Source organism: Bos mutus, chromosome 15 (genome assembly GCF_027580195.1).
Source record: "Bos mutus isolate GX-2022 chromosome 15, NWIPB_WYAK_1.1, whole genome shotgun sequence".
Lineage (NCBI taxonomy): Eukaryota > Metazoa > Chordata > Mammalia > Artiodactyla > Bovidae > Bos > Bos mutus.
The window spans coordinates 57,371,249-57,397,783 of record NC_091631.1 but is presented as its reverse complement, the minus strand read 5'-3'; the positions used below and the strand labels follow the sequence as shown (position 1 = coordinate 57,397,783).

The window sequence follows — 26,535 nt, the reverse complement described above, 5'->3', positions numbered from 1 at the left end:
TATTCTGTGACCTTGCTGAACTTGTTTATTAATTTTAATAGGGGTTTGTGTAAACACATGGGTATATATTCTAGGATCTTCTACATTTAGAATAATGTTGTCTGCAAATAACATTTCCTTCTTCCTTTCTAATCTGGATATGTTTTATTTCTTTTTCTTGTAATTTTATTGGCTTGAACCTCTAGCATGATGTTAAACAGAAGTTGCAACAGCTGAAATTCTTGCTTTTTTATTTACCATTAAAGTATGATATTAGCATTAGCTTTTCATAGATGCCATTTATCACATTGAAGAGGTTCTCTTCTCTTTCAAGTTTGTTGAGAACTTTTACTATGAACTAGATTTTGTAAGTGCTTTCCCTGCATTTATTCAGATGATTGTGGGTTTTTATCCTTTATCCTATTAATATGGTATATTACTTGATTTTAAAATATTAAACCATCTTTGCATTCCTGGATTGAATGATACTTCACCAGACTGCATAATTCTTTTTATATGTTGCCAGATTCAGGATCAATCTGACTTTTAAAGATATCCTGACTTTGAAAGGAATACAAAAATTAGTCAAGTGAAGTGGTTTCTTTATAAAACCTTTAAGGTTTTAATTACTTATTGAAAACTAGAAAATTCAAGTATCAGTTTTATTCATCATTAGGACCAATAACCCCAAAGTTTCAAAACATTTCTATTGAATATAATCTATTTTCCAGTTAACACTGTACAATGTGTTTTTAAACTATTCATTCTTCTTACACTATACAGATATTTTATTCACCTGGATGAGAGGAAGTCAATTTAATTTTTCAAAAGCTTATTATTAATTTTTCAGTGACATCTTCGAGATCGTTATTCATTTTATCATTATAATTACACGTTCAAACTCATAATCTTTTTGAAAAGTAAAAACTCAGACAGCTCAGACAGTTCAAACTATGTCATTTTAATATCTAGTTCTGGTTTTGAACAGTGAACATTACAGATTTATCTCCATTATCATCCTGTTTTTTCAAAATGAGTTTGAAAAGGTCATTCTCTTTTTTACAAGCTAGAAAGTACCCTTTGTACAATGAAGACTCAAATTGTATCTTATCATCATGTCCTGGAACACTTCTTTGAAAGAATATGATGTCACTTTCTTCATTATCAATGTTATCAGGAGGATTCATTTCCTATAAAGAAAAAAATTGCTTAATTTTTTTAGGACATGACCGATTTCAATATGTACAGTTTATTTTGAAATATTGCACAGAACTAAAGAAGTTTATATTCTCAAGAATTAAGAAAAAAAAAAAAATCTCTGAATGTAGGAATACTGATCTCCTCTCCCTCTGAATCTCTAATCCTCCATTCTTCTTGACCACTTTGGCTTTTCCCCACTATGTAATGCGCATTTAGGCCCAGGCCTCTGTTTTTCCCAATATATCCATCAGATGATTTCCTTCTCTCCTTTTCCATTCAGTGGAGTCCATTATCTGCTCAAGATGAAGTGGAGTTCCAGCCAAGACCACAGCCTTTTCAGGCTAATATCAGTTCCTGTCTTCTTCAACCATTCACAGCTGTAGACATTGATGACCTTCAGCCATGAGCCTAGGGTAGCTCCAGTTTGTGAACCAACTGTGGGAGAGACAGGAAGGAGCAGGAACCTCAGCTGCTTCCTTCAGTGGAGACAAGAACTGAAACCGGCTATAAATAGACCTGTTACTTGTTCCAGGTCTTGGTCAGCAACTTTTGGGGCTTCCCTGCCAAGCATCTCATTTCCATAGTAGTCCTGAATTTCTGTCCTGAAAGTAGTCTGTCTCTTGGCTGGCCCCTGCCCTGGGAGGTCAGATGCTGATTCCTATGTCTCAGTGGCAGAATGCAGTTTTCCAAAGAATGGCTAATCCCTTGAAACTATAACCCTGCTGGTCACTTAACTGACAGTACTGCCTGTGGTTTTCCCATTTAGTGCACCATGCCTACTTTTCAGGATGGACTAGAAAATGTGAGGACCTTTTCAGGTTCTTTCCATGTTAATCCCAGAACCAGTAGACTATTTGAACTTTATTTTCACCCTCTGGTAGCAAAGATCTTCATGATCCTAACCAAGGACTGACAGAGACCTCCAAACCCAAAACAGCATCCCGGTATCCTCCTTAGATGCCTGAAAGGACCTGGATTTTCCCCCAAGACTTCTCAACTGGAATTTATAAATCTTATAAATCTTTATAAATCTAGCTTGATCTTTGTCCCTTATCAACAAGTGTGAATCTAATTTAATGACACTATAAACTAGTTCTCCCATTCTACTATTTGCCAAGCATTATTTTCATCTTCCTGACACTGTCCCCAGTCTCTCAGTAAGTGTCTACTTACATGTGAAAGTGAAGAGTTAGTTGCTCAGTCATGTCCGACTCTTTGTGATCCCATGAACTGTAGCCCACCAGGCTCCTCTGTCCATGGGATTTCCCAGGCAAGAATACTGGAGTGGGTAGCCATTCCCTTCTCCAGGGGATCTTCCCAACCCAGGGATTGAACCTGGGTCTCCTGCATTCCAGGCAGATTCTTGACCATGGGAAGTCCCTACTTACATATAGATCAGGCTTTTCTCAGTTTCTGATTCTGTCTCGCAGCTGAATTAGTTTTTCTCTATCCCAAATGGCTTGAGCTTGGCCATCTCCCTCCTTTCCCTTCTGATTTTGTTGCTAAGTAACAACATGCTGAATCCTCTCCACCCTGCCTGTCCACCTCCAGGCTTCTAAAGACATTACAGTAACTGAGCTTGGAAGGGAATGGCTAAGGGTTTTTTTTTGGGGGGGGGCGGGGGGGCTGTATTTGTTACAGATGCACTGATCTTACTTGGATTATATTTTAATGTGGCTTTTCCCTCTGTTCCAAGTTGCTCCTTTGCACGTCTGTGAAGGTCTTACTCTAACTTTCAGTGGGAACTCGGTGATCTTTATTGTAGTTTTTTATTGGCAAATCTCCACTCAGAAAGTCTTCATGACATGAGATTCACTTCTGAAATACTGCCAATATGTGAGCATCCCCTGGCTGCTCTCATTGGGAGGAAAGTTTTATGAATCAACCCATATCTATAGTTGGTTGTTTATCTAATAATAATGGAAAAAATAGAGAAAAATGATGATGGAGAATAGAGAAAAAAGCAGTGGCCAAAAAGAATTTATATCTGGCTTTGAGATACATCATACCATTGCTTTACAATTGATCCTATTAATTTTGTTCACTTAGATTAACATTAAAAATAATATATATCAACTGAATGTTATGTTGCAAGGTTATAGCAAGACTTAGGCTAAGCAGTAGGAACAAAATGATTAGGGGTTAAAATATTATCATCATAGTTTACACAGTAGAGGGTTTACAGAGGAACTATTAACTTCATTCCTTGTAGCAGGACTTATTCTGGAAAATCACATGCAGTTCTTAAAATAAAATAATTCATAAATTATTCTGTGTTATTGTTAATCTATAGGTTGATTATTCAGAAGACCTGGATTAGGAAACAAGTGTTGAAGACCCTCTTTCCCTATGGCAAACTCTGAAAAACTATGATGTTACTACAGTAGGTTAAAGAGCTTAACAATTTTCAGTAACTATTTCAATGGTTCTCTACTTCTTGCTATTCTTGTCCAGACAAAAGGTTGGACTGGGGATATTCGGGCTTTCTAATTTTGCACATAAATATGACTAAAACAAATTAAGGCTCAGTCTTACCTTAAAGGAAACAATTTTGTTCTCACAGGAGAGAGTAGACATTTTCTTACACTGCACAGAGATGGTTACGGCCAGACCTCTAGTGAGGCTGTCCTTATACATATATATGATAAATATGGTCTGGGGTGCATTATCTGAAACAAACATTAATTAATGAGAACATTAGTTAGAAGAATTTTTGCAAATAAGTATTTAGGGGAGTTAGTCAAAAGATAATCCTTAATAGGCTCATTTCCAATCCCATACTCTGAGATTCAGCCACTTAGCAGGAGACTATATACAGTGATTCATACATTCTTTAAAACATATTTAAGTATGTATTATAATACAAATACAGCAGCTTTTAAAGTGTGTTAGAAATATTCTGAATTTTAAAAGATTGTCTTTAACTTTTAAACACTAAATAGAATATTAAAGCTCTATCTGTTAAGATAAAAATTCAGCATTTTTCAAGAGTGCACCATTCACTTTTCCAACTCTGCCTAAAGGCTCATATTTGAAATTCATACCCTGGAAGGCACAGTAAAGTTACACATTTTCTAAGGCACTCTAAATTTCTGGTGGAAGACAGACTTACTTGAAGTGCTTATATATTTATATTTAATGTTTAGCTTTGAAAATGTTATCAGCAGGTTCAGCTATCACCAGCAGGTATTAAGGATCCATCTCAATGGAGATCACATACAGTTAATGCTATTACAGTGAAGGGATTGATGATCCAAGGACAGGTTCAAACAGCATGACCCCTAGCACTGTCTTTATTGCATCATTTTTTCAGGCCAACTAAAAAATATGGATTCCCTATAAAGTTTCTTGTCAGTGAAATTACACCACTATGACTTTTCATGTAAGCTACTGTCTATCACAGAAAATGTAAGCAGTTAAATGGAATAAGAAGAAGTAGCTTGTTATTTCCATATTTACAAATGTATATTAAAAATACCTGAACAGTCAGAATCAGGCATATCCTCAAAGACAGGTTGATTTCCCTGGTTAATGAAGAGAACTTGGTCGTTCAAATTTCGTATGATTGAGAGCTTAGGTTCAAGTTTGCCAAAGTGATCTGATTCCAGGTCTTCTAAAATGCACATGAAATCATACTAAAAATTTTTTTCCCAAATTTACAAATAGGCATACTACACATTCAAGTTTTTAATAAAAAATCACAATTTTCTGTATTAGAAGCTAAGGTAAAATTGTACAGTGTTTTTAAATGGACTTCCAGGGGCACCTTGATTCATGTTATCACTCAGAACCACTCTATTTTTTAAATCTTCAAATATCCTGCTTTTGACCACAATCTCCTATCTTTTTAGTCTCCTTAATACTTTTCTTTCACTTTGTCTAGTTTTCCTGACTCTTGGTTTTCTTCCTGTTTTCCTTCCTTCTCTACGCAGCCTGGACCTCATGATTCATCATTTATACCCTTTTGACACTGTCTTAAATCCCAAACTCATTTGTCTTTCCACTGCAGAACTCTAAACCTGCTGCTGAATGCACTGCTGGTAACCAGTCATACAAATGTACAAATTGGTGCTATAACGAACCTTCTTTTCTGGTTCAGCATTTCTTCTATAGTCCATAGCTGCAATTTCAAGCCTTCTTTATTCTCCTCAGGATCTCTACACCATCGTCTCTGCTTTCACTTTCAGCAAATGATTTCCTGCTACTTCACTTACAAACTTAACTAAGGCATCACCTCTTATTTCCTCTACCCTTCTCGTCCCAAGGGATATGTGAAAAGGGGGCCTCTTCTGGTATCGAAGGCTAAATTCATCTGTGTGTAACATGTACTTTCAATGAGTCAATCATTCCCTCTCTTCCATCAACCCAGCAATTTTACTTCCTGGATTTTATCCTGAGGAAATAGCAGACAAACGTGTAAATATTTCTCTGTAAGAATGTTTATGGGATGACTTTGTTTTTTAATTTTTTATTTATTTGGCCATGCAGGATCTTCATCGTGGGAATTCTTAGTTGCAGCATGCGGGATCTAGTTCCCTGACCAGGGATTGAACCCAGGCCCCCTGCATTGGCAGCGTGGAGCTTAGCCACTGGACCACCAGGGAAGTCCCTATGGGATGACTTTAATAATAGAAACAAACTGGACACAACTTAAATGTTCATCAGTCGGGAATTGATTAAATAGATTTTGATATTTCCTTAATATGAATTATCATGAATTTAGTATAATTATAATTTAAAATAATTATTAATTGCCATGGAAAGATGTCTATGTATATTATATTAGAAAAAGAAGTTTAAGTATGGTATTTTATTAATATAGATGTATAAAATATCAAAATAATAGCAATGAATATTTTGAGGTTATTTTCATGTTTTAATTTTTCTTAATTTTCTTATCTTCATTGCCTAAGTTATTTATTATAAACAAATTATTTTTATAATCAGAACAACATAAAGCTTTTCATTTTGAGATTTAAAGCACCTCCATCAACAGAATCCCACTCTAAAGCCTGTCTTGTTTCTTTCCTCCTTGTAGTAGCTGAGCTTCTGGTAAGAATTGTAAGTATCATTTCCTTACTTTTCATTCACAATTCTACTCATTGCAAGCTTCTACTCACTGGCTCCATCTTTCCATCAAACTGCTTTCACCAAGATCACCAAACTCCCTGTTGCTAATTATAATAGATGCTTTCTGGCTCTTGATTTTCAAGGCTGCAAAATTCAACACAGTGCCTATTATCTCCATCTTGAAATGCTCTCCTGGGGTTCCGTGGCATTCTCTGTTTTTCTTCTTCCTCTTTGGCTACTCTGCTCTATTCTGTATTAGCTTCTCTTTCTACTGAATCCTTTAAATATAGGTATTCCTCAGAGTTTAGTCCATGACTTTTACTTTCTCATGTTACGCATTTCCTCCAATTTGTCATTGTTACTCTTATAGCTCCAGATAACATTTCTATATGTCTCTCACATCATGTGCAGCCCAAACTTTTTATCCTGAGTTTAGAACCACATGTCCAAAAATCTACTGGACATCTCCACTAGGAAGTCATACAGATAAGATCATCATTCACCATCACTAAATCTATCATCTATCTTCCTCTTTGCCTCTCAAACCTCTCCACCTTGCTCTTCCTCCTGTTTCCTATTTCACTGACTAGTACAAATTGCCTATGTGAAAAAACATAGGCATCATCTTTTCTTTCTTTCCATCCCTTTCAAAATCCATGTCCTATTGATTTTTCCACGTTTGTTTTTAATCCATTCAGAGCTCTTCAATGGCACTCCACTGTGCCTATCTGAATTCATGTCACCATCATTTCTTAAAGGGACTACAGTAATAGCCTCTTAATTGGCAGTCCCCTTTTATTGTCCACACGGCAATTCTTTACAGAATAGAAGCTGAAGGAATTAAAATTCAATCTTAACTAAAGTTAACATTCAGAGAGATGATCATGTTATCTTTCAATTTTAATGAATGACATGGTCACCTTGAATAAAGTTTATATTTTCCATATTTCCCTTGCTGTTTGTGCCATATGACTAAATTTGAGTCAATGGAATATGAGTGGACTTAATGTTTACAACTTCTAAATAGAGCCTTTCTTTGAAAAGAGTAGACCTGTCTTCCTCTTATTTTGAACACTTTCTTGCTAGCTGGGATATAGATTCGGGAAGTGTGATGAAGATTTTCAAGTATGTAGATGACTTCAACAACTAGGGGATGATGGAAGAGAAAAAGAAAAAGTTTAGATTCCAATATCATCAGGCTGTATCCAGTCATAATAATACTGAACTGCTGCCTACTTGGCTTTATATTCAAAAGAAGTTTTTTTTTTTTTTTTTTCTTATCCAGTTACTATATTTTGGGATCTCTTTGTTACAGAGAACTAATCTGTATCCTACATCATACATATTGTGCTTAATGAATCCCCAAAACCCAAACATAAGGTTGAGATTCCATATATCAGAATAAGAGAAACTTATGGATCTGCATCCTATTTTTCATTCCTCTCTCATTATTTTCCTACTGCCGCTCTATTCCCATTCTGAATAACTCGAGTCCTTATACATGCCACGCTTTCTTTTGCATCTGATATTTGCATGTGTTCATCTCTCTGCCCAGAATACCTTCTCTTGGCTAACCCCTATTGACTTTTCAATTCTGTTCCTCCTTCAAAATGCCCTCCCAGAATCAACTAGACCAAGTTAGGTGCCCTTCTAGGTGCTCCCATGGCATCCTTTGTAACACTCCACATTCCAATTGCCTTCCTAATGTGCCTGCTTCTCCCATTAGAACTGTGTTTTGCTCACCATTGTATCAGAGTGCTTAACATAGCACCAGAGATACAGATGCCAGTACTTGCTGAATCAAGTAAAAAGGTGTAGAGCAATCTTTCAGAAACATGAGGAGCTATATGACAATAGTATCTCAATAAATCTGGAGAAAGAAACCTGAAGGAATAGCATTTTTCAAAAGTTCCTGTTTTCTATTTTTGGTCTAGTAGGGATCACATTAAGAATGAGGAAAGTGCTATTTTTAAGGAAAAGTATGAGAAACTGGTGACCTTGAATAATTTGGGGGTCTGTTAGAAGATCATAGGCTTTATATGGGTATGAACCTCTCTGAATGCCAGAGGGACAAGGGTTGGGGACATTCACTTCTTAGGAAGATGTACTGACTTAGCCTCACTGGTCTGTCTGCTCTACCCTCCCCCTTCTCCACTACTTCCAGAATTGCCTGCACCCTGGGAGCCTGCCAGGCTTCTTTCCAGACCATTCTGAGGGGGAGGGTTGAAGAAGGAAGATGTTCCTGATTTTAGGCAACAATTCTCATTCTTCAGTACCCTGCTCTTATATATACCAGAGAACCCATGACTTTCTGCTAATCTCAGGATCTGTGTAACAGGCAAGGTCTATTTTGGAGATTCTAATAGCTGAGAATTTCCTAAGCTGGGAGAAACATATTTTGTTGGAAATTCTTTTTTGTATCCCTTATAGTTGTCTTTATTCCGAGGCAGTGCTGTGAGTCCACATTCCTTTGAGGGAATATTAGCTTCTCAAATAGACTGGTATCAGTTTCTATCAGCTGAGAATGGTATTATGGATGTTTACTCAAGTAGCTATTTATTTTGCAAAGAAAGAGAAATAAAGTTATACTTTACCATCATTTTCAGCTAAAGGGGGAAAAAAAAGAAACAAAATATGTTAATTCTATATTTCAACTCAGAATGTCCTCTCACAAACCCTTCTATTACTCTTTTCTGCCCCTCTGTATTCTTGAACCCATGTCTTACTGCTGATGGCCTTTGCTGGCCTCCATAAAAATATATAATCATCCAAAAGCTCCCATAAAATGAAGCTAATTAGACTTGGTATGTTCTCAGGTATGGTAGGTAGAAAACCTAAATCTAGGTTTCATAAATTTAAATTTGTAGCTAAAAAGAAATTTTATAAAGTGATAGCTTTTAATCTTAAATTTATTGCTTCGATGGAAAGTCACCAAAGAACTTTCTAAGAAGCTTTCAAGTGAATCCCAACTGCCCAAGGAAGATTAATCGTAAGAATCTGTTTCTATTTGTCAAACGTATTTACATAAAATAACTCACAGAACTCTAGATTTAAGATACATATCTCTTATGTAATTTGCCAGTTTTGCTTTGGGAAATTGTATTACCCAAATGTATCCGAATTTGTGGGATTTTCATGACATGTACCTGCAGCCACCTTCTGGGTGGGCTACTATGAACTAAATGTCGGGACAGGTGGCAGGACAAAGTATTGGGACCTTGGACATACTACGATTAATTTCCAGAGGCCCAATATTTTTTTCCAGAGAAGTGTGTATATTACAATGGAATCTGGTAACAAAAAACAAGTGACTTAACAGTTTGCCTATAACATCTTTTCTAGTTGAATTGTTGTTCAGTTGCTCAGTCGTGTCCGACTCTTTGTGATCCCATGGACTGCAGCATACCAGGCTTCCCTGTCCTTCACTATCTCCTGGAGCTTGCTCAAACTCTAGTTGAATACATGTATTTAAACCCTGTATTTGGTTTAAATATGTTTTGAACTTACCTACAAAATAAAGTGTATTGTTAATAAATTTCATTTCCACAAAGCTGATGCAATAATCTTCTACTTGTTCTGCAGCCATCTTTATGCCTAATGAAAGCAAACAGTCATCTGTTAATAGGTAGTGATTATTCCTTTTACACAAAAGGAATCTTTTACCACTTACTGCCTTGTTCTACCTCCAATTTCAGAAGTCCAGCATGCTGATGAACACTCTGGACATTTAATAAATGCCAGGAGTCTTCAGTTTATGAATGCATGTGTTCAAATGTTCTCTTGCAAACCATTAGATATTTGAAATCTAGATAATGGAAGTATATTCTCATTAAACAGTGTTTTAAAGGAGGATAAGTAGTCCATTATTGAACTGATTTACTATTCCAGTATTTTGTTGGAAATATACATATATTATCAGTATAAACATAGGATGCCAGAAACATATCTAATCCTGTCCTTTAACTAGGGACTGGTTCCATCTCTGCCTTACAACCAATGGGATTCTGTGAGTGAAAGACTGAAGACTGTGACTTCACTGTCAAAGTGCTAAAGGTGAGGCAATGCTAAAAATGGTGTTTCTGCCTGGGAGTGGGGGTGAGGTAGAAGGAGGTTGAAGGCTCTGCATCTGATGGCTCCCTCTCTGAGCCAGAGGAGCTTTTGATCTGGAGTCTGGATTGGACTATGTTATGCTTTTAGCACAAGTAATACATAAATACAATCTTTCTGTTAAAAAAAAATCAAATAATACAGAATTTGAAAATGCCAAGAATTTTTTTTCTCTTTTCCTCTGTTCCACCCCACCCAACCTCACTCCAAAATGCTGTATATCCTTTCAGATCTTTGTTTATGGAGCAAGGGTTCTAAGTCTGGGAAATCTGTGAACTTGGATGGGGGAAAAAAACCACACAAATATTTTCACCAACTTCTAACTGAAATTTAATGGTTCCTTCCATTATGCTGCAGGAAACAAATCACAGTATTATTCACAGTATCTGTGACTACCATTAATAGACATACATATTTTTACTGTATTATAATTGTTGCAGAGATCTTGAAATATGGCTCATTACTACTTTGAAACATATGGAAGTTATTATTTTCAACGTGACATCTTGTTATTTAATGTGTTAATAAAGATTCACATATAAACCTATTAAAATTTGTTAAATTTTTTTGGTAACTCTTTAACTATGAAGGATTTCCTTTCTAACCCTAAGTATTTAATTTTATGCATATAAAAACATGATTCTTAAAAGGGCTCCACAGACTCACCAGACTGGCCATGGGACGGTCCATGTCACAGAAATGATTAAGAAATTCTACTCTAGACTTCAGAGGTCCATGGCTCCCTGAGGACAGTTATGGTTGGTCCTCCAAGGAAGACGGTTAGGACAAAGTTGTCAATTGGTTTATACACCTATACTTAGAGGTGACTCAAATTTTTTCTAGCACAGTTTGCTAGAGGCCAAACATGTATAGAAGAAGGAGGAAATTAAAACCCAGTTGAAAACACTTAATTCATATTGCTGCTGCTGCTGCTAAGTCGCTTCAGTTGTGTCCGACTCTGTGCAACCCTGTAGACGGCAGCCCACCAGGCTCCTCCGTCCCTGGGATTCTCCAGGCAAGAACACTGGAGTGGGTTGCCATTTCCTTCTCCAATGCATAACTCATATCAAGCTAATATAAACTAATTGTTATCTGGTGCCTACTTTTGTTACTTTTTATTATGGAAAATTTATACACATTGTGAAATGATTACCACAGTAAATCTAGTAACAATCTGTTACTGTACAGTAGCAAATTTTTTTTCTTGTGATAAGAATTTCTAGGATAATTTATTAGTAACTTTCAAATTGGTAATAAAATATTATTGACTATAGTGCACACGCTGTACTTTACATCCTATAACTTATTTATAACTTGAAGTTTGCACCTCTTGATCCCCTTCATTCATTTTGCCTGCCCCTTCCCCCTCCCCTCTGTCGACCACTAATCTGTTCTCTATGAGCTTTATTTTGTTTCATTTGTTCTTTTTTTTTTTATTTCACATATAAGTGAAATTATAGTATTTATCTCTCTGTTGGATTTATTTCACTGCTAAGTGAAATAAATGAGTGTTATGTTATAACACTATCAAGGTCCATTCATGTTGTTGCAAGATTTCATTATTTTAATGACTAGTATTCCATTATATACACCACATCTTCTTTATCCATTCATCCATTGATGGATACTTATGTTGTTTCCTGTTCAGTTCAGTTCAGTTGCTCAGTCATATCCGACACTTTGAGACCCCATGGAGCACACCAGTCTTCCTTGTCCATCACTAACTCCTGGAGCTTGCTCAAACTCATGCCCATTGAGTCGGTGATGCCATCGAACCATCTCATCCTCTGTCATCCCCTTCTCCTCTGGCCTTCAATGTTTCCTAGCATCAGGGTCTTTTCCAATGAGTCAGTTCTTCACATCAGGTGGCCAAAGTATTGGAGCTTCAGCTTCAGCTTCAGGATTGGTCCTTCCAATGAATATTCAGGACTGATTTCCTTTAGGATTGACTGGTTGGATCTCCTTGCAGTCCAAGGGACTTTCAAGAGTCTTCTCCAACACCACAGTTCAAAAGCATCCATTCTTCGGCACTCAGCTTTCTCTATGGTCCAACTCTCACATCCATACATGACTACTGGAAAAACCATAGCTTTGACTAGACAGACCTTCATTGGAAAAGTAACATCTCTGTCTTTTAATATGCTGTCTAGGTTGGTCATAGCTTTTCTTCCAAGGAGCAAGTGTCTTTGAACTTCATGGCTGCAGTCATCATCTGGAGAGATTTTGGAGCCCCCCCCAAATAAAGTCCTCACTGTTTCCATTGTTTCCCCAAATACTTGCCACAAAGTGATGGGACTGGATGCCATGATCTTTGTTTTCTGAATGTTGAGTTTTAAGCCAGATTTTTCATTCCCCTCTTTCACTTTCATCAAGAGGCTCTATTGTTCCTCTTCACTTTCTGCCATAATGGTGGTGTCATCTGCATATCTGAGGTTATTGATATTTCTCCCGGCAATCTTGATTCCAGCTTGTGCTTCATCCAGCTTTGCATTTTGCATGGTGCACTCTGCATATAAGTTAAATAAGCAGGGTGACAATATACAGCCTTGATGTACTCCTTCCCCAGTTTGGAAACAGTTCATTGTTCTAAGTCCGGTTCAAACAGTTGCTTCCTGACCAGCTTACGGATTTCTCAGTAGGCAGGTAAGGTGGTCTGGTATTCCCATCTCTTTCAGAATTTTCCACAGTTTGTTGTGATCCACACAGTCAATGGCTTTAGCATAGTCAGTGAAGCAGAAGTAAATTTTTCTCTGAAATTCTTTTGCTTTGTCTATGATCCAGTGGATGCTGGCAGTTTGATCTCTGTTTCCTCTGCCTTTTCTAAATCCAGCTTGGACATTTCTGGAAGTTCCTGGTTCATGTACTGTTGAAGCCTGGCTTGGAGAATTTTGAGCTTTACTTGGCTAGCATGTGAGATGAGTCCAATTGTGTGGTAGTTTGAACATTCTTTGGCATTGCCTTTCTTTGGGATTGGAATGAAAACTGACCTTTTCCAGTCCTGTGGCCACTGCTGAGTTTTCCAAATTTGCTGGCATATTGAGTGTAGCACTTTAGCAGCATTATCTTTTAGGATTTTCCATATCTTGCCTATTATGAATAATCCTGCAAGAAACATAGTTTTGAATATATCTCTTTGAATTAGTGTTTTTGTTTTCATCAGATACTCAGAAGTAGAATTGCTAGTTAGAATAAAATAGCAAACAAAATAAAAATATGATAATTCTATTTTTTTTTGTTTTTCATAGTGTCTGCAGAAATTTACATTTCCACCAGGAATGCATAGAGTTTCTTTTTCCACACATTTTTGCCAACACTTGCTATTTCTTATTCTTTTGATAATTTTGAAAGATATATAGATGATAAGTCATCTTTCTGATGATTAGTGATACTGAGCATCTTTTTATGTATCTGTTGGCCATTTGTATGTTTTGTTTGGAAAAATGTCTATTCAGATCCTCTGACCATTTTTAAAGTCAGGTTTTTGTTGTTGTTTTTGCTGTTATTGGGTTGTACGAGTTCTTTATACACTTTGACTACTATTAATCCCTTATTGGATATGATTTGCAAATATGTTCTCCCTTTCAAATGTTGCCTTTTACTTTTGTTGATAGTTTTCTCCACTGTGCAGAAGGTTTTTTTTGTTTGACATAGTCTCATTAATTTGGAGTCAGAGCCTATATATATTTATTGCTGGACTGATGTCAAGGAGATGTCTGCTTATGTGTTTTTCTAGGAGTTTCATGGTTTCTGGTCTTACATTTAAGTCTTTAATCCACTTTGAGTTAATCTTTCTGTAGAGTGTAAAACAGTGGGCCAGTTTTTGAACATGGTACCGGTTTTCCCAATACAATTTGAAGAGACTGTAGTTTTCCATTGTATATTCTTGCCTGCTTTTTCATAGATTACCTGGTCATACATGTGTGGGTTTATTTCAGGGCTCTCTGTCTTGTTCCATTGATCTATGTGCCTGTTTTGTGTGTGTGTGTGTGTGCGCGCGCGCGTGCGCTAATATCATACTGTTTTGATTACTATAGCTTGCAATGTATTAAAAGTTTGAAATCAGGAGTATAATGCCTCCAGCTTTGTTCTTCTTTCTCAAGATTGCTTCAGTTATTCAAAATCTTTTGTGGTTCCATACAAATTTTAGGATGTATTGTTCTATTTCTGTGAAAAATGCCATTGAAGTTTTAATAGGGATTGCATTGAATCTGTATATTGCTTTGGCTAATACAGACATTTAAATTATATTAATTCTTCCAATTCATGAGCATGGAATATCTTTCCATTTATTTGGATCTCCTTCATTTCTTTCATCAGTGTCATATAGTTTTCGGCATTATAGGTCTTTTCCTCTTTGACTAAGTTTATTCCTAGGTATTTTTTTTTTTTTGATGTAAATGGGATTGTTTTTAAATGGGATTGTTTTCTTAATTTCTCTTTCTTGTTCTTTGTTGTTAGTGTATAACAAAACAATGTTTGTATACTGATTTTGTACTCTGCAATTTTACTGTATTCATTTATTAGTTCTAAATTTTTTTTGTGGAGTCTTAGGGTTTTCTATGTATAAAATCATGCTTTCTGCAAATAGTGACAGTTCTACTTCTTCCTTTCCAACTTGGACATCTTTCATTTCTTTTTCATGATGAATTACCCTAGCTAGGAGGGCCCATACTGTGTTGAATAAAACTGGCAATAGTGGGTATACATATCTTGTTCCTGATCTTAAATAAAAAATTTTCAGCTTTTTGCTGTTGAGTACGATGTTAGCTGTGGGCTTGTTAAATATGGCCTTTATTATGTTGAGGTGAGATCTCTCTATACTCACTTTGTTGAGGATTTTTGTGTGTGTGTGTGTGAAAGGGTATTGAATTTTGTTAAATACTTTACTGCATTTATTGAGATGATCATAAAGATTTTTATCCTTTATTTTGTTAATCTAGTGTATCACATTGATTTGTGGACCTGAACAATCCTTGCATCCCTGGAATAAATCCCACTTGATAATGGCATATGATCCTATTAATGTATTGTTGAATTTGGTTTGTTAATATTTTGTTGAGAATTTTTGCATCTATACCCATGAAGGATATTAGTCCATAATTTTTTTCTGGTCTGGTTTTGGTATCAAGGTAATGGTAGCCTTATAAAATGAGTTTGGAAGCACTCACTTCTCTTTAGTTTTTTGGAACACTTTCAAAAGGATTGATATCAATCTTCTTTGAATGTTTGGTAGAATTCATTAGTGAACATTTCTGTCCTAGACTTTTGTTTGCTGGGAGTTTTTTGATAGCTGATTCAGTCCAGTCTTCGAAAACTGAGTATTTCTAGAAATTATCCATTTCTTCTAGCTTGTCTGGTTAGTTGCTGCATAATTGTTTACATAAGTGTTTTACGATCTTTTGTATTTCTTCATATCAGTTGTAATTTCTGCTCCTTCATTTATGATCTTGTTTCAGTTCTTTGTCTTTTTTTTCTTGTCTCCTTAAGGTTTGTCAATTTTGTTTATCTTTTCAAAGAACCAGATCCTGGTTTCGTTGATCTTTTCTGTTATCTTTTGGGCTTCCCAGGCGCCACAGTGGTAAAGAACCAGCCTGCCAGTGCGAGAGATGCAGGAGACACAGGTTCCATCGATCCCTAGGTCAGAAAGATCCTCTGGAGAAGGAAATGGCAACCCACTCCAGTACTCTTGCCTGGAAAATTCCATGGACAGAGGAGCCTGGTGGGCTACAGTCCATGGGGTTGCAAAGAGTAGGACATGACTGAGCGCACATGCATGCACTTTGTCTTTTTAGTTTGTATTTCACTTGCTTCTGCTCTGATTTTTATTATTTCATTCCTTCTGCTGACTTTGGGCTTAATTTGTTCTTTTTTAAGTTCCTTAATTGTAAAGTAGGATCATTTATTTGAGATTTTTCTTGTATCTTAAAGTAGGCCTGTATCACTATAAACTTCCCTCTTAGAACTCCTTTGGCTGTATCTCATAAGCTTTGGCATGTTAATTTTCCATTTTCACTTCTCTCAAGGTAATTTTTAAATTTCTCTTTTGATTTGTTCATTGACCCTTTGGTTTTTCATAGAATGTTTTTTAACCTCCATGTATTTGTGAGTTTTCCATTTTTTTAATAGATGATTTCTATTTTCAAACCACTGTGATGAGAAAAGATGCTTGACATGATTTTGATCTTAAATTCATGAAACTTCTTTTGTGGCCTAAAATACGATCTATAGTGGAGAATGTTCCACACGCACTTGGGTGCACTTAAGAAGGTGTATTCTGTTGTTTTTAGCCAGAATGTTCTCTATATATCCATTAAGTTTGAAATGAGTCTTGTAGGCAGCATATAGATGGTTCTTATATTTTTATCCATTCAGCTACTCTCTGTCTTTTGATTAGAGAATTTAGTCCCCTTACTTTTTAAAAAATTTATTTAATTGGAGGATAAATACTTTACAATACTGTGATGGCTTTTGCCATACATCAACATTAATCGATCATGGATATACCTGTGTACCCCCATCCTGAACTGCCTTCCCACCTCCCTCCCCACCCTATCCCTCTGGGTTGTCCCAGAGCACTGGCTTTGGGTGCCCTGCTTCATGCATCAAACTTGCACTGGTCATCTATTTTACACATGGTAATTACATGTTTCAATGCTATTCTCTCAAATTATCCCACCTAGTCCCCTTACTTTTAAGATAATTATTGATCGGTATGTACTTATTGCCAATTTGTTAATAGTTTTCTGCCTGTCTGCCTGTTTTATCATTCCTTTTTGTTTCGTCATTTGATTTCTTCTCTGTTGTTTGATGACTTTCTATAGTGTTATGCTTAGATCCCTTCCTCACTTTTTTGTATGTATCTACTATAGATTTTTGCCTGGTGGTTACCATGAGAGTGATATCTAAACAGCTTATATAAAAAATACATATTTTAAGTTTATAAGAAGTTTGAATGTATTATAAAACTCTACATTTTCATTTCTACCCCAAACATTTTATGTTTTGATGTCACACTTAAAATTTTTCACTTTCTATATCCCTTAATTAGTTATTTTGTAGTTTTAAAAATTACTTTTGTTTTTTAATCTTTATACTAACTTTGTAAGTGATTAATCCACTAATTTTATTATATGTTTACCTCTATAATGAGATTTTTACTTTCATCTGTTTCTTGTTCCTAATTAGTGCACTTTCTTTTCGGCTTAAGAAAGTCCTTTTAACATTTTTTGTAAGACTGGTTTAGTGGAGATGAACCCCTTTAGCTTTTGTTTGTTTGAAAAGCTATTTATTTTTTTCCAGTTTTGAATGATAAGACTTTCCAGGTAGAGTATTCTTGTTTGGAAGTTTCTTCCTTTCACCAGTTTGAATATATCATGTTACTCTTTTCTGGCCTGCAAACTTTCTTCTGAGAAATCTGCTGATGTTCTTATGGGGCTTCTTTTGTATGTAATAAATTGCTTTTCCTTTTGTTGTTTTCAAGATTCTCTCTTTAACTTTTGATATTTCAATTATAATGTGTCTTGGTGTCTTTGGATTTTTATTTTTTTGAAACTCCCTGGATTTCCTGGATCTGGGCGTCTGTTTCATTCCCCAGGTAAGGGAAGTTTTCAGCTATTATTTTTTCAAATAAGTTTTCTGCTCCCCTTTCTCTCTCTTCTCCTTTTGAGAACCCAGTAATGTGAATGCAATTTGGCTTGATGTTTGTCCCACTGGTTCCTTAACTTCACTTTTTAAAATTTGTTTTCTATTTTGCTGCTCTGTTTGAGTTCCACTGCCCTGTATTCTAGATGACTGATTCTTTCTTTGCTTCATCTAGTCTGGTGTTGAGTCCCTCCAGTGTATTTTTCAGTTTAGCTGTTGTCTTCTTCAGTCGGTGACTTCTGTTTGGTACTTTCGTCTATATTCTGTTTGTTGAGGTTCTTACTGAGTTCATCCATTCTTCTCCTGAGTTTGATGAGTATCTTTATGACCATTACTTTAAAATCTTTATCAGGTAAATTACTTATCTCCATTTCATTAAGATTTTCTTCTGGGGTTTTATCATATCCATTCCTTTGGAACATATTCTTCTCATTCCTCATTTTGCTTGACTTTCTGTATTTGTTTTTATATATTAGGCAAAATAGTTCTCTCTCCTAGCCTTAAAGGCATGACCTTGTGTAAAGATGAACCTTATTGTTTAACCTTGCCTTAGTTCTCGGCGGTCACTCAACCTTTGTGGTTGTATATGCCGCCTGATTTATTCTTGATAGATCCCAAGTGTTGAGGGACCTGTGAGTATTTCAGAGTGAGAGACCTCAGTTATCACCTAGCTTCAGGCTGATTAGAAGCCAGACTCCCAGGCAGCAGTTTTTAAGGTATGTAAATATATATTGCCCTGTGGGACTGCAATGATAAATTCTGCTAGCCTCCAGAGCTGGCCATCTGAAGGTGTCCTTTTGACTACAGTTGGCAAAAACCAGGGCTATCATAGTGTGTGTGAGATCCTTTCTCGTAGGTGCCAGTGAACTGCAGCAAAGCCAAAGATGAGTGCAGAGATGGTTCCTCCATGGCTTTTAGATGAGATAAACATGAAGTGTGCTCCTCAGCCTGAAGCTCCAGGACAAGTCGTTAGTCCCTTTTCACAGGGACACTGGAGGTATATTTCAGTCTGCTGTCTGTGCAGCACCCTGAGGGTGGTAGTCTTCTGAGAACTCCCCGTTTGATTGTCTCAGATTCATGGGACCTAGAAATGCCTTCCCTCCAGCCACCAAAATTAAGAAGTCTAGGAGCATTCCCCAATGTGGGCTGTGTACACCTGCCGGGCCCTGGCAGGGCCAGGAGAGAAATATGGGGGTGCAGTGTGCCCAGTGGTATTAGCACATTATAGGGAGAGTGCCAAGATGGCACTCGTCTGTGCCAGTGCTAGCAAGATAGAAGGAAATTGTCAAAACAGCACGTGCCAGTGTCTTCATCTAGGTCGAGAGAGTACTAACAAGCTCCTGCACCTTCCTCAGATGCTTTAAGATTAGCAAATAACTCTTCCTTCACATTTGGTCTGGGTGCTTTTCAAACTGCTACTTTTATGATGGGTCCTATAGTAAATAAATCTGCACACAAGCCCTTTAAGAGCAGAATCTGTTTCCTATAGCCCCGTGGTTCTCCTGGATATAAACTCTACTGATTTTCAAAGCCAGATGTATTGGGGGCTTATCTTTTTGGTGTAGTTCTCAAGGGCTGGGGGGCCTGATGTGGGGCACTGACTTCTTGCTCCTCAGGGAATAGCTCTGCTTTATGTTATCAGTCTCTGTCGTGGGCTGCTGCACCATAAGTGGGGTTCTTGGTGAAACCATGTTTCTCCATCTCCTACCCATCTGGATGTGGCTCTATTATCCTTTCTTGTGGAGGAGATTTCAGCTAGTTTTTAGGTCTTTTTCAGAGGGAATGGTTTATATGTAACTGTAGATCTGTTGTCTGTGGCAGGAGGTGAGTTCAAGATCTTGTGAGGCCACCATCTTGAACTGATTGTCCATTTGGTGGCTATTTAACAGTTTTATCTAGATTCAGTTCATATATAATATATAAGCATACATATATGCATATATACACATATGTATGCTTTTTATTTTACATTTATTTTATTTTTTAGAGACCCACATGATTCTCCATAAACATTGTTTAAATTAAAAAAACGACAGGAATTGAGAAAGTATCACTGAAATATACGCATTACCACATGTAAAACAGATAGTGGGAAGCTGCTGTATAACACAAGGAGCTTAGCCTGGTCTCTGTGATGACCTAGAGTGGTGGGGTGGGAGTAGGCAGAAGGGAGGCTCAAGAGGGAGGGGATATACATATATATAAATATACTTATGGCTAATTCATGTTGCTGTATAGCAGAAAGCAACACAACATTGTAAAGTAATTATCCTCCAATTAAAGAAAAAAACAAGAGAAAGAATGAGCTTTTGGAATATCTAAGTGCCTTGATGAAAGGTATCAAGGCAAAGCAGGGGTGGGGATATTGAAAATAACTGGCTGAGATTTCCAAATGAAATTATATCTTCTAGACAATTTCATAAAAATATGGCCTCAAATATTTTAACATGGTTTGTAAATATATCCTTTATTATTTTTTCCCCTGTTAGAATGTAAATTCCTTAAGAGTAGGAATATCATCAGCTTCAGTTTTGTGAACCTGGTGCGTAGCAGACATCTGATAAATGCTTGCTGAATGAATGAATAAATATCTAAAATTATAATAAAAATAATGCCACAATAACCTGTTTGTCTCAAGAGTTTCTGAGATGTTTAAAGAATAGCCTCACTTACAATATGCCAACGTGAAAGCAGATGTTTTTACCAGGTAGAAGAGACACTTCTATGTGGCAACAGAGTTAGCAGTTCACAACTCACTTGGCCTACCAGCTTTGAAACTATCATTCTAAACAAACTATTTAATTTGGAGTTCACACATTTCATTTTGCCTATAAAGTGAGATTATTATTTTTATTTTAAATTAGTTTGATTCTACCTAGTTCAATTCAAATAAACGCAATTTGCAGTGTAGTTAAGTTTGCCAAAAGCTTGAAAAGGAGAGTAGGCTAAAGAACTTGAACTTTTTTTTCTGAAAGTACTGACTTATTTTCAGTAGAAGAAAGACATGGTGAAATTTATGTTTCAAAGGGCTCTCTCTGGCACCAGTATATAAAATAGATTTGATGAGATATTAATAAATTTGGACAGAGGCCAGAAAACAGCTGTAGAAACAGTTTGAACAAGTTAAGAGTTGATGAGGCTACAAACTAAGGCAGTGGCTGCAGGCATGATTCAAGAGAGATTAAACAGCATTTTTTAGCTGATTAGTTGCAGCTCAAATGGAAAAAGGAGGAACTGAGGATGACTTCAAAGTTTCTGGGCAAACTGTTGAGTGATTACCTCATTAAGAAAACAGAATGAAAGACAGGCTTGAGTAGAAAATTATTAAATCAGTTTTGCAAATCTAAGAGATAAGTATCACAGAAGTCAAAAAACAAAGGAACTTCAACAAGAAGCAGGTGGTTGGAGTCAGAAGCTGCAGAGTCCATAATTTAGATACAAGCTTAAATTTGTTCATAGAATTTGGCAATTAGAAATTTTTGATATCAGTAGAACAGTTTAGGGAAAGTGGAGGAAGGGAAGGCAAGTGGACAAAGATCTAGAACAGAATGGGATGAAAAAAAAGTAGAGACATTGAATATAAACTGTTCTTTTAGGAAGTTTAACCATAAAGAGAGAGGGTGGCAGTTACTGGGGGATATATAACTTGCAAATTACAATTTCTGGCTCCAGATCCACAGTCCCAACTGTAGGATGTACTAATGAATTACCTTCTCAAGTATGTCCAAATAACCTGTCCCGAACTGAAACCTGGGCTTCCCAGGTGGCAGAGTGGTAAAGAATCTGCCTACCAATCAGGAGACACAGGGATGCGGGTTTAATCCCTGGGTTGAAGATTCCCTGGAGTTGGAAATGCAACCTGCTCTAATATTCTTGCCTGGAAAATTCCACGGACAGAGGAGCCTGGGAGGAGTCCATAAGTTTGCAAAGAGTTAGACACGAACGACCTACCCAAGGAAACTGAAACCTGGGAGTTCTTCTCAATTCCTTTGTTTAAACTTCTCCTGTCTCAAAAATACCATAGATTATAACTCAGAAATGTGCCTAGAATTTGGTGTCTCCTCTCCATCTCCACCAGCACTATTTTAAATCTAGCCTTTGTCATTTCTCATATCTTCTATTTAAATTTCCTCTCCTTGCTTTTCTTCCTTTCAGACTCTCCCTCACTCCACTGTCCAGCCAGTTATTTCCCATCAGGCCAAAATTTCCCCTCCCTTTTTTGCCTGCCAAACCCTTCTTCACTGTTTATCCTTTAAGTCACAGCTCAAACATTTCCTCCAGGAAAACTGACTCCTCCACACTTAGCTAATCCTTCTCTTATCATGGCCAAAACGCCCTCCCTGTGTTCATGCTTCTAAACTGGTTCTTATTACCCTGAATTAAGATTACTTTGATTACAAATAGGTCTGCCCATCTTCAATCTGAGTTTATTTAAGACAATGAGATGCCTTTTGGGTTTTGAATCTTCAACACCTGGAAAGAGTTTATCACACAGTAGGAGCTCAAAAAATGTTAAATAAATGTTTGCTATGATAAACCTTGTTGCCATGACAACACTGTGTAAAGAGACTGGTAGAAATTTTTTTTCTATCTTAAAACTTTAACTCTGGGACTTCCCTGGTGGTCCAGTGGTTAAGAATCCACCTTGCAATGCAGGGGACATGGGTTTGATCCCTGGTCAGCCAACTAAGATCCCACAGACTGCATAGCAACAAAATCCACGAGCCACAATTGCTGATCCCATGCTTCAGAGTCCGAAGAAACTAAGACCTGACACAGCCAAAAAAAAGTAAAACAAAAAAACTTAAACTCCATCCGAAAGCCACTAAGAAAAGGAAAGAATAGGGAGGTCTGAAGACAGATTTTTAAAAATAGAATTTCTCAAATATTCTTCTTCTTTTTTTCTCTAGTATTAATAGTTTTACTTTCTCTTTTATTTCATGCAAGTGTTTTTTTTGAATTCTTTATTTTCTTAGCACTTTTTTTTTGTTAGATCTTAAAACATCTAGATTACAAGTATTCTTCTTCCTCTCCCACTGCCCTCAATTTTCCTCTTTTCCTTTCTCATCCATGTTCCTTTGCTTTCTTTAATCTATAAAAATTATAAGTCGCATCAGATAAAAATGCTTTGAATATTTCAGGCTAAGATTCCGAGATTATTAACTTTTTCTTTTTAAAGAGTTATAAACTACTCCAGACAGATCCTTCCAGGAATATGCAGGGATAATTGATTCTTTGCATCAATAAAAAGTTTTAGTTATACAAGCCTTGGAAACTAGCCAGAGGCTAGTGAATGGTAGAAAATCATTCATCTATCATAAATGGTGATTAAACCACATATGTTCCAATCTTTTCTGGGGTAAATCATTTAATTCTGAGGGCCTCAGTTTCCTCATTTGGACAAGAGAGTGTTTAATGGTCAATATTTGAGTTTTGTTTTTTTTTTCTCCCAGCTCCAGCAGTCTATAATTCTAGATTCTAGTTAAGGTAGCAGAGAAAGAGCCATTAATATGTGGCAAACACCCTAGTAACCACTTCCTCATAATTCAAAAACAATACGTACCAATGGAATATTTATTATATAACCAGCTTTATTAAGCCAATGGGAATTTAAAAACATACTATCAGATTAAAAGTCAAAATGTCTTGAAATTGAAAAGTAATAATGATTATGTTTACCTTTGCTGTGGAATTCCAATTCTGTGGAATAGGTACGGGATGCAATGAGGAAGCATGTTACCTAACTAATTCCCTAAAATCAGGTAGTTGATCACCTCGACAGCAACAAGGTCAAAATAGAACTCTTCAGTTCTATAAGTCATTTTGTCCTTCAAGATTTTGCCATCTTAATGAAGGTAAGTATGTGGGCATGGTAGAGGTGGGGAGTGGAAGAAGACTCAGGTAAAAATTTAGGTAAATATTAAATGATAAAAGGTATACAGTATACAATCAACTGTTAAATACAGACTCATAGCAAGAAGCCAAAATAGAACTGCTGGATTGACCTTGTGTGAAAAGGAGAATTGAATTTAATCCTGATTGTTTGATTGAAGACATGGAGTACAAGGAAGAGCATTTAGGTGATAACACCATACTGTGGTAAGAGGTGGACTGAATGGAGATATTTTTTTGACTGTAGTGGAACAACTCTGCTGTCCTTCAGTGAACACAAGGTAGGGTGGGTTAGACTATAGAGGGCTTGGAAAAATCACATAGAACATATTTAACCTCATAGGCAATAGGAAAGCAGATTACTGAGCTGGCAATGACACGACGAAAAAGACTAGAGACAGGCTGTGAAACTATGATAAGAATTCATGAATGAATTAATATAAGAATTCATAATATTTACATAGGGATATTATGGACAAGCCAGATTTAAAAAGATATTTTGAAGGAAGATTTAATAGAATTTGAGATAGCTATTCTATTATATCTTCCTTCAAAATATCTTTTTAAATCTGGCTTGTCCATAATATCGAGTTGGACTGTGAAGAAAGCTGAGCACCGAAGAATTGATGCTTTTGAACTGCGGTGTTGGAGAAGACTCTTGAGAGTCCCTTGGACTGCAAGGAGATCCAACCAGTCCATCCTAAAGGAGATCAGTCCTGGGTGTTCCTTTTGGAAGGAATGATGCTAAAGCTGAAACTCCAGTACTTTGGCCACCTCATGCGAAGAGTTGACTCATTGGAAAAGACTCTGATGCTGGGAGGGATTGGGGGCAGGAGGAGAAGGGGATGACAGAGGATGAGATGGCTGGATGGCATCACCGACTCAATGGACATGAGTTTGAGTGAACTCTGGGAGTTGGTGATGGACAGGAAGGCCTGGCGTGCTGCAATTCATGGGGCTGCAAAGAGTTGGACACCACTGAGCAACTGAACTGAACTGACTGAGATAGCTACATGTAGGCATGGGCTTTGGAGAAGGCAATGGCACCCCACTCCAGTACTCTTGCCTGGAAAATCCCATGGGCCGAGGAGCCTGGTAGGCTGCAGTCCATGGGGTCGCTAAGAGTCAGACACGACTGAGCGACTTCACTTTCACTTCTTCACTTTCATGCACTGGAGAAGGAAATAGCAACCCACTCCAGTGTTATTGCCTGGAGAATCCCAGGGGCAGGACAGCCTGGTGGGCTGATGTCTATGGGGTCACACAGAGTTGGACACAACTGAAGTGACTTAGCAGCAGCAGCAGCAGCAGCAGGCATGGGCTTCCTGGTAGCTCAGATGGTAGAGAATCTGCCTGCAATTTAGGAGACCAGGGTTCGATCCTGGGGTTGAGAAGATACCCTGGAGAAGAGAATGGCAACCCACTCCAGTATTCTTGCCTGGAGAATTCCAAGGACAGAGGAGTTTGGTGGGCTACAGTCTATGGGGTTGCAAAGAGTCAGACACAACTGAGCAACTAACACACATACACAGATGGCATAAAGAAGAATTTAAGTGTCCTATTTTTGTTATTCATACTTCCAAATGAAGATATTACTCAGCCCTTTCCTTGCTGTGAAATAAAATTCTCCTGGGGAATGCTATAATATGGTCCAATGTAGCACAGCATAAGGGTGCTGATGCAGATTCCATCAAGATTTCGTATTAATTTTTTGTTTGTTTTTAAAATAGTTGATTCAGAGTTGAGGCTCCCTTTAAAGAGAAGCTTATTTATTTTAATATTCTAAAGCAGTGATTCTTGGGGGTTCATGAGGTCAAAGAAATTTTCGTAATAATTCTAAGATGTAATTTGTAATTTTCACTCTCATAAGTGTACACAATAGAGTTTACCAGGGGTTACATTTTGTGTGATATTGCATAGACTGAATGCAGAAGCAGATGAGAATACACCTGTTTTTTTTATTAGGCCAGATTTGTAAAAGTGAAAACAATTTCACTCTTCACAGGAGATTTTTTTGCAATATATAGTTATCCATAATTTAAAATGTTATTTAGTTATTTACGCTAACATGTCATGTGCCTATTGTTATCTTCAAATAAACAGGTCATTATTTTTTACAATACTCAGTTTTAATTTCTAATATAGCAAATGACAGTAATATAATAAATAGCCCAGAGAAACAAAAATTCTTCAGGATCCTCAATAATTTTTAGGAGTATAAAGAGGTCATGGGATCAAGATGTTTGAGAACATTTCCTCTGAAGTGATACTCTCCAAGAGTGGCTGAAAGAGAGAAAAAGATTTTCCTCTGACTATGCTATGTTCCTTATGTTGTTACCAACTAGTCTTCCATCATAGTGATGTGAGAGAAGTTAAATTCCTCTCAATCGCTTTTCTATCTTATCACTTCCCATCTCCATACTTGAGTTTCTAAATAGCAAGTAATGATATTTCTTACCTGTGCTCAATAGCTTCTTAGGAGAGGAAACGTGATGTGAAAGGTTTGAGGTCCCTTTCTTTTCCTTATAGAAGACGGCAGCCCCTTCAGCAGCAGAAGCAGGCAGCCAGGAGCGCTGAAAGCATTGGAGAGCAGAACTGTCTGCCGGTCCGGATCCGACTGCCGTCTGGGAAGGAGGGGGCGTAGCA

At 37.0% G+C, this 26,535-nt stretch overlaps 1 protein-coding gene across 1 annotated transcript; it reads right to left on the bottom strand.

The window, feature by feature from the left end:
• Positions 1–919: 919 nt before the first annotated feature.
• Positions 920–26,506, bottom strand: IL18 (interleukin 18). Its single transcript, XM_005901523.3, has 6 exons — positions 26,348–26,506; positions 9,757–9,843; positions 8,844–8,855; positions 4,658–4,792; positions 3,715–3,848; positions 920–1,169 (listed from the first exon to the last, which is right to left on the bottom strand). The coding sequence occupies exons 2-6, from the start codon at positions 9,833–9,835 to the stop codon at positions 948–950; spliced, it is 582 nt and encodes a 193-aa protein (XP_005901585.1). The 5' UTR covers positions 9,836–9,843; positions 26,348–26,506; the 3' UTR covers positions 920–947.
• Between the last annotated feature and the right edge of the window lie 29 nt (positions 26,507–26,535).